Genomic DNA, 9525 nt, shown 5'->3' with positions numbered 1-9525 from the left:
ATTCACAACCTTCAACACAAGTCAATTCCTCTATTCCTTTAACTAATATGATGAGTAGTATTCCTACTTTCACATCTAGCATCATGTTTACTTCAACTCAAAATGTGATTCCTACAACCATAGGTTATGGGGCAACCGAAGATTCGCTATCATCTACTCTTTCCATTTCTATAATTATATATCTTCACCAATTTTACTAGTTGGAGATATCTAAATTTGTATGTTGTGAAATTGGCTTTCAAGAGAGCATAGTTCTTCCTTTTGTAGGGTCAATTTTGCACCATTACACCCATATATTATCTAGTCATCCAAGTACACTTTTAGGAAATCATGTATGAAGTCCTAAAATGTATTAACCATTATGCAACTAAAGATTATCAAAGAATTCATTAGAAAAAATGGCCTTACTATATATATTGTGGATCCCCATCTAGTAGAAAAAGTGGTCTTAGGTTGGTATTTTCTTTAAATTTCACCCAATCATATCTTGAAAATCCATTTGTAAAAGAGTATATTTCTCCTCATCATTGACTCCAAGAATTTTTATTTTATTTTTGTAAATCGAGCAAGAAATGGATCATGGATACATGCTTTGTTGAGTTCCCTAAATTCCACATAAATCCTTATCTCTCTAGTTTTCTTATTTTGTACCACCATTGGGTTGATCCTCTTCGCATCTTCTACTGGTTTAATGATTCTTGTTGCTATAATTTTACCCATTTCTCCTTTAACTTTCTTCTTCATATTGGGGTTTAGTCAACTTGGTATTTTATTTTGTAGTTTAGCTTCCTTCATTAATTTGATTTGCATTACCTTTTCCTCTTCTTCAATAGCTTTGAGATTAGTGAATGTCCAAGGAAATAGATCTTCATGCTCAGAAAATATTTCAACCACCTACATGATTAGTTGTCCATCCCAATGATCCCCAATTCTTGCTAGTTTGGAATTGTTTGTGAAGGATATATTTCATTCTCTTATTTTTAAGGGTAGATTGTAGTATTTAACCTTGAAGTCATTGCTCATTTGGATTTCTCTTTCCCCTTGCCCCACTTGTTGTCCTAATTTTTTAACTTGCATAAATTGGGACAAGCCCACAAATTTTTGATTGAAATTTGAGATTTTAAGGCTCTAGACATGCTTTCCAAGGTATTTTTCTATCACCTAAGAATCCATTGATGAATCCAAGTCCTTCACCTCCGTTTTTGTTAATTTTCATTGTCTTAAAGTTGGGTTTTTCTTCAATTATTGGGTTTCAGAGCAGTCGCTACAAGTAGGAGATTTTAATACAAAATTACAAGATTTTAAGGCTCCAAGGTATGCTTTTCAAGGTGGAAAGTCTACGTTTCTTGATGATAAATCAATCATGAGTTTATCTTCCATCTTCGTGAAAATTTTGGTTACTTTTGGCCTTCATTTTGGCCATTTTCTATGCAATTTCAGGTTTCAAAGCAGTCATTGAAAGTAGGAACTTTTAGATGTCATTACAAGTAAAGTCATTGCAAGTAGGAACTTTTTGTTTACATTACAAGTTATCTTAACTTGCAAAAATAGGTTTTTGGCGTCTTATTGCAAGTGGGGGTCTTTTTGTTGTGATTGCAAGCTAGACTTTAACTTGTAATCAGGTCTTCAAGACCCGATTGCAAGTGGATTCTTTGTTTTTAAAAATGACTTTATGTTACTTGTAATCTTGGCTTGGAAACTCGATTTATGTTATAATGTCCAAGGTACTATGATAGCAGTGTAAGAAGCCTTATATCTGCTAGAAAGATGAACATGTAAAAGTGTTCATAACAATCATATGAATAGAGAGGACTTGACAAATGAAGGAGTAATGCAACAGATGAATGCTTTGTAGAAGCTTTCACTATCGCTACCATTCATGATCAAATGATGCAAGTTGATACCTTCACCCATCTTGAATACTTTAAGTGTCAACATCTTGTAGCAACATGAAGACCTCCTGGACAGAGGATGATGTAGTTAGAGTCATGTATTCAAATACATAGAATAGTTTCAATTGTGTATTTGTAATTTTGTTTCGACAAGTTACATGTAAAAACAAGTTTTGTAATTGCAAGTGTCACTTTCACATGCATTTTTGTAAAATGTAATTACATGTAAAGCAACTACAAGTTGAGTTAAATTAGGACTATAGTTGGAATAAGTCATGGTGGTTGAGAGAATTTCTCAAGTTAGTTGGGATCCTCCCACATTTTTCTCAAGGCTCCTCTCCTATATATACTTGAGAGGGTCTATTGTAAGCTAGATCTTTTGGCAATGCAACAAGACTCTGCCAGTTTGTATGTACACTCTAAGACTTTGAGCTTAGTTGTAAATCAGATTGCAGTCAATTAAAAGAGGCAAATTGCTTTCAAACTTTGTGTTTATTCAAGGTGTTATGTGATGACATTTTCTGGAGATTGATTGTGAGTTTTGAGATGTTATACAAGAGGGATTCAAGCTCAATCTTGCAGACTTTGAGCTACTTATTGCATTTGGAGTTTTAGATTGGTTTCAAGATTTGATACTGTAGACTTTGAGTTGCTTGTCATTTTTGAAGCTAGTGTAGAAAACTCAAGTAAGGAGATAACTTGTAGAATTTGTGTTGCTTTTATTTTTTAAGACTTGTGCATGTAAGGTGAAGTGCATCATATAGGCAAACTTTGAGTTGCTGTGTGTTGTATATTGTTATCATTGTGAGAAGGTTGATAGGACAGTAGAAGAGCTAAAGACTTTGTGCTTTCGTTTCTATTTTCCCGTCCTGGGGAAGTGATAGAAGTCTTTGTGCTTTCATGGAAACTTTGCTTCCCTTTATGTTCTAAAAATTCTACAAAAAGTTTCATTTTTGTATTTAACATTGCTGAGGCAACTTCTTTTATGAAATAAGAGAAAGAATATCACCTATTTTGAAGAAAGAGAATAAGATGTCATCCCATCCAAATTAAATTAGTGTTAGTGTTAGAAAAGAGAATAAGATGTCATCCCATCCAAATTAAATTAGGAGATTTTATACTCACACATTGTGGTCGAAACCACAATTTTGCATGTATCCTCCTGGGTGTACAAAATTTTCAACCAACACCACTTATATATCTGAATTAGGTTCATGTTCTCCATTTTATTAGTGTGTTGCCTAGCACCATTTCACTAAGATTTGATTTTCATTTTTCATCCACTTAATTAGTTTCCATACTCCTTTTGTTTTTGGTGGTGGAGGAGTGTGCATAGGTTTTAATTTTCTTTTCCTCAATTAGTTTGAATATAACATTCATCAATCAAAGTAATGTGGTATGAGTGCTTTCATTTTTAAAGTAATGTGGCATGAATGCCTTCATTTTCAATGTCATAAGAATATATTAATTAACTCCCTTGATTTTGACTCAAGATGCTCTTGCACATCTTTCATGATGTTGACATGTGGCCAAACATGTCACTTCAATGTAGGACACCTAATTCCTCATGTGAGCACAAAATAACTAAGAATAGTGCCATCTCAAAAATGAGATGTCAAGTTTCCCTTTCAAGGACTAAAAATAATAAATTCAAAATAGTACATATAAATAAGTTATTGAATATAAACAATAGGAATGTAAGTTTGAGACACCTTTTTCCAACACAAAATATATAAATCATATAGTACCACTTTTATAGAAAATAGATCCCCATTAATGATATATAAAGACATGAGAGTATTAAGAATGAAGGGATATGGAAGCTACAAAAACTACAAACACATCCTAATTAGTAATGCATTCTTGCAAAATAATTAAAGGGAATAACTTATGAGGATCCATGATGATAGATAATCTAAGAGTGGGTTGGTGGGATCAAGTAGATATGGTAGAGTGAAAGTCGTACCTCGATCAAGTGTAATAATGAAACATAAATAAGGTAGTTCAAATGCTAGTAAAATTCAATAAGAAGTATATGCAATCAAATAGATAGATATGAAAACCTTAATGACAAAGAAGGATAAATCCTAAGGTCAAAAACCTAGGTCATGTAAGAATGTTGGGTTCACAAAAAAATATAAGGGTAAATTCACCATTCTACATAAAATACCCAAGTGACTTAGCTCAAGATCAAATGAAGATGTCATTAAATAGATATCATAATCTACTCATCATAATGTCAAAGTTTTAGGATTTGTCTAAGGATTACATTGCTCTAGATATTTAATTATGTAGTATCTTGATTCACTTTCATGAGGACAAGTCTAACTTTATTGTAGAACTGAACCTATGATTTGTGGATCTAAGGTAGCCAAAATCTATTGAGAAAACCTAGTTCACCTCCATGGTTGTACTTTGGGTCTATAAGGAACATACAATATTTACAAATATTTAAAGAGAATTTATTGAATTGCAAGGGTCACGTTTTCATTAGTCAAACCCTTTGATTGATTTAATAACAATGAAGCAAGGCTAAGGAGAAGCAACAAGTGCGAAATATGCTTCTATGATAACAATGCAATGCTGATGCAATCTATCTTATCCCCTTGCACTTGAATTCTAAACATGTTCAATAAATTCTCCTTAAACTCTTAGATGATCCCATTTGAATTAGCGTTTGTTCTTAAATACTCCATTCTATTGTGTGATTTGGGAAAAAATACAATTTTGTTGGCTCATATTGACTAATGGAAAAATGCAATTAATATTTAAATTTTGAAATCAACATCTAGATTTATAGACCTAAAAATGTTCTAAATCAAATTTTCACTTGTAGATTGAACTACTCTAATAAATAGTAGATTTAGGATTGAAAATTCATTCATGGGATAAGTGATGGTAGAATCAAGATAGAATAATGCCATAGTCAAGTCATCACGGGGCCCAAAATATAAAGGACAAAGACATGAGGCTAGAATTCTCACCATTCCAAATATATCAGCTCAACTATATTATACAACTATTTTAAAAATAATATGAGTTTTAATTTTTTAATAAAAATATTATTATATAAACTTTCTTGTCACACCAAATATGATTATAATAATCTAAATTTGTAATTGTGTATTTTAAAAAAATAAAATTATTCCAACCAAATAGGCAAGATCACTTATTTCCATTAATGCAACTCAATTTTTTTGGTATATTGGCAGATAAAATGACGTACTCAATAGACCCATATGCCTTCAATATTTAGCCATAACTTAACTTGGTTCCCGGGTATGGCTGCGATCTTGAACTACAGGTTCAGTAAAAAACAAGTAAAGGGCGATCAGGAGACTCCCTTCAGACAAACACGGAGTTCCATGTTGAACGGCACCATAAAAAATAAAGAAAAGCTAAAAAAACAAATCAGAACAGTCAGTCCGGCCTTGTCAATTATGCAGCTCTGGGTCGACCTCGTGCTAAAGAATATATACCAATATTAAAAAGGAACAGTACAGTATGCAATGCAAACAAGGAGTGGTCTCTGTAACACAACATAGGCGTGAAGATTCAGAATATTCTCTGGATCCGATCGTCACTCTTATATATTCATCGCTCAGCGCCCCTTTTGTCTTCATAAGATTATACCCATTTCTCTGATTTTCCACGTATGGTTTTTCACCAACGGGGAATTTGTGGAGTGGATCCGTGCTTGCTGAGACGTGGCCGGTCGTTATTAGTAGATTGATGCCAAGTGTACATAGAAAAGGATGAGTTGGATTGATTGGGAGACCGAATCATATCCCTGCAATGAGGACCTTCTTGCTGTGCCGCTTTTTGCGCTTTTCTTCCCAGCTGTACGGTTTTTCCTGGACAGATTTATATTTGAGGTGATTGCAATCATGCCTAGCTGACATTTTATGACTAATCCAAAATAAAAATTTGCTTTTTGATTTATTTATTTGCCCTTTTCTGTGTTGGTTTTTAATACAGATGTAAAGATTTTCATTAATTGCAAACTGGTAATATTGTTGAATCTGGTTGAAGTCTTTACTGTTTGATTCCTAAATATGGATGGATGCTTCTCCATGTTGTACATTTATTAGATTGCCGTTAAGAGTTACTAGTTGCCATTTTGCAGTGAGAAGATTTGAACATGGGTTACGCTCCTACAAATGCTCCCCTTTGTTATTGTACCAAAACTCGGTAATCTCAAAATAATCAATCCCTTCCGTTTGTGGGTTGTCAAAGCTCGATTTACCTCTCCAACTTACTCATGAGATCGAAATCATGAAGAACAAAATTTGAACATTTATGGCGAGGAATTTCTGTAAATTAAAATGAAAAATTCGTTTCTTATCACAAGGAGGTCTCATATGCCAAATGCATGCTGGCTAAGTTGTGCTCTTAATAATCACCTTTATAAGACAGTGCCTTGAATTTTTCTCTTTCAATCAAAGGCCTTCCTATGAACGAGCACACCAGCAAATGTATATAATTGCCTGAGATTTGACCTGTGATCTTCTGGACGCTTTTCTGTAATTTGTTGCAACCAAGAATTATTTGTGGGTATGTTTTGTCTCTTGATTAGTATTCTACCTAATAATTTATTGCTAGCAGCCAGACTGTCAGAAGGCAAAGATCAGGACTTTATTTCAGAATTGACAAAGACTTGACAAAATAAAACTTCAAAATATGCTCAAAATATTTGAAATTCAAATTTCGCAATAATCGGGTTTCTTTCATTTCAAGAATTGTTCCTTCCGCTGGGAGACAAACATTTCTCCAAAAAATGCACTCCACTTCCTAAAAATGAAATAATAATGCAAAATTTTCAGTTTGTGACCATGAATTTTGTCCCTATTCAGTAAAATTCCTGCTAAAAAAAATAAACCTTTATTTTGCAGTTGGTAAGATTGAAAAAGGAGGGTTTGCCTTATTCAGTATTTATAGGCCATAGGACAAATTGCAGTCCACTGGCAACTTTGATGTGGCAGAATCTGAAAGTTGCAACATTCTTGCATACAGTCTCAGCCCAGATTGTAGAAAAGAGTTGACTTTTTCTCTTCAGACTCATAAAACTCGACTCAGACATGAGAGTAAGAGTAGAGCTTGGTAATTATAGTATTATTTCATAATAAGCTGTGAAATTGAGTATGTGAACTTTTTTAATCTAAGGCTTTTTGGGTGTTCTTACATTTAATTAATAATGAACTAGCATTATGAGTGGGTGTCAGTTTGCTGAGATTTGATTCTTCTAGATATCAAAAAATAAATAAAAATATTGAACTATCATTACCTTTGCTTTATGGTAGCTTTCTTTTCAATGTTCTCTAACTCTGGAACGTTTTGAGTATGGGGGATTGTTCTCTCGCATTTAGAGATGCATCATTTGATGCTTCTTATGTTATGGCTGATAACTTTTTGACAAATTTAGAATGTTTTTAAGGTTTATGTCGATTGGCATAATTTGTTCCTCTGGCCTGTAGGAGGTATTGAGACTATGGTAAATGGTAATTGTGTTGTGAAAAGTTTCAAGGTTTATGCTTTACAGTAAGTGGAATGATTTCATTCATCTAGCCTTCATGAAGTATTGAGCCTTCTTTAGAGATTGACAATTGCCCTAGTTTTGCATGTTGAGGAAGTTAATTTTTGACGAGGCCATTACGTTGGTGTAAACGGACACTGTGATTGCCTCGGTATTTGTGGAACATGACGACTTCACTCGGACAAGAAGTTTACAACAATAATATTGTGTGGGAAATTCACTTATCTGGCTCTCAGAAAGCTTCAGACTAAGAGATCCAGACAGCAGCATTCTAAAGACATTGAGTACTGCAGTCCATGTCTGATATGAAATTTTAAATGACCACATTGATTCAATGAATTACTAGCAGAGGCAGAGGTTATACATTTCTGGCACCTTGAAATGTTAATATCAAGTCAATATATTGGGAAGAAAGTTGTTTTAAATTCTTAACTCCCTTAAACAGTATACAGTAACATATGATTTATCATATTATAACCAAAATTTTCAATATCTTAAATGGCTTCCGTGGACAGATCTCTATATTTGAACTAGAACTATCTGAAAGATTGTTCTTTACAAGATGGATCATCTTCACCAGCAGGATTGTAAAGTAGAACATTTTTGAAACTTAAGCTAAATAATTTATGTTCTTTGCATTTGTCCTCTTGATAAAACCTTTGTGAGACACGCATAGCACAATCATTGTATTCAAGGACTCGTTATCGTTAACAACATCCAAGGCAATTTCTGAATAACAAAGTTATTCTTAAGAAGCTATGGTATTAAATCGTAGTTATATTTCATCTTGACCATGTTTTAAATATCTGGTGCAAACTGACTGTGGGGCTGTGTTGGCAAGCTTTTACTGTCCCAGTTTTAAAAATAAGTTTCAATCTTTGTATTCAAGGACTCGTTATTGTTAACAACATCAAAGACAGATAACAAAGGCATGCTTAAGAAGCTATAGTATTAAATCCTAGTTATCTTTCATCTTGACCATGTTTCAAATTTCTGGTGCAAGCTGACCCTGGTGCCTTCTTGGCAAAAGTTTACCATCCCAGCTTTAAATATGACCAAGTCCAAGATGATGCCTGTATACTTTCACTTAAAGTTAATACATCATGATCATTAGCTTATTGATAGAGCCCTAGTTTCTATCGTTCACAAGCTAAGGGGACGCATACCCAGGGTTTTTCCAACTTACACCTATCTGGGTATATTTTGGGGATGGGGGGATGGATCAAATGTCTCCTCTCTATCCTCATTTTGTCAAATGGGGAACATTGCAGGATGTTTCTCTGAATGTACCCCTGTAGCAGGGTTTTGGGGATTGTAAGAACCAATGATGAAATATCTTCATGTTGAAATCAATCCAAGACTGAGAGAAAAAGCTTACAAGCCTTCGAGTGTGATGGACCCTTGTTTTGGGAATAGGACTCATGGAAATGCTGATGTGATACTTAGCTATCTCTTTATCTTTAACCCACCTTTCTTTTTTGGTAGTGTCTCCTTTGATTTCAACTATGTTTGACTTCTTTGAGACCCTTACTTGTTTTGGAACCCCTTGTTATCATGGTAATTTCATTGTAGAGTTAGGTGTTTCTGCAATCTTTTCTTTCTTGTCACCAATCTCCTTTGCTGATTCAAGTTTTGGAAATTTCAAGGGTGATCCAAACTCTTTATTTAGCCCTTGCACTCCTATGATCATGCTTGCTGCAACTCTCATTCTTTCTCTTTCCTCCTTGTTCTGATGTTTCAATTATTGTTCTGTGTTGGACCCTTTTGTATTAATCCCCTCTTGGACCTTGCTGCCTTCTCTTCCACCAACCTTCCTACCAATCAGACCTCAAGCTCACCAATTGTATTTCATCGTGTGGAGGAGCAAAACCCTCTAGGATTTTCTCTATTGGATTTGGAGACAAAAATTCTCATCTCCAACATTGGCGATTCCATCCAGGAGCTGCATGTGTGCTGATCAATGTTACCCTGAGTTTCCGGGACGGGGATGGCAGGGGACGGCGGGACGCGTTTCCGGGACGGCAAATTTTTTTGCCAAATTTGGGGATGGCGGGGGACGGCAAAGGGGACGGCTATTAAAATATAGGAAATATTTAAAAT

The 9525-nt window shown here is 34.4% G+C and overlaps 1 protein-coding gene across 2 annotated transcripts in view; it reads left to right on the top strand.

Annotated features, from left to right (window-relative positions):
- Window positions 1-5152: 5152 nt before the first annotated feature.
- Window positions 5153-9525, top strand: part of LOC131034349 (ASC1-like protein) — a 77520-nt gene continuing 73147 nt past the window's right edge. The window contains exon 1 of one of the 2 annotated variants that reach the window (XM_057965822.2): window positions 5153-5767. In XM_057965822.2, the coding sequence (XP_057821805.1) occupies window positions 5648-5767 (120 nt within the window). In that variant the 5' untranslated portion in view covers window positions 5153-5647. Of the gene's footprint in view, window positions 5768-6955; window positions 6977-9525 lie in introns of those variants that run through there. The other variant, XM_057965828.1, reaches the window with a different exon arrangement.

This window comes from Cryptomeria japonica, chromosome 5 (assembly GCF_030272615.1).
Source record: "Cryptomeria japonica chromosome 5, Sugi_1.0, whole genome shotgun sequence".
NCBI lineage: Eukaryota > Viridiplantae > Streptophyta > Pinopsida > Cupressales > Cupressaceae > Cryptomeria > Cryptomeria japonica.
This window is presented reverse-complemented; position numbering and strand designations above follow the sequence as displayed.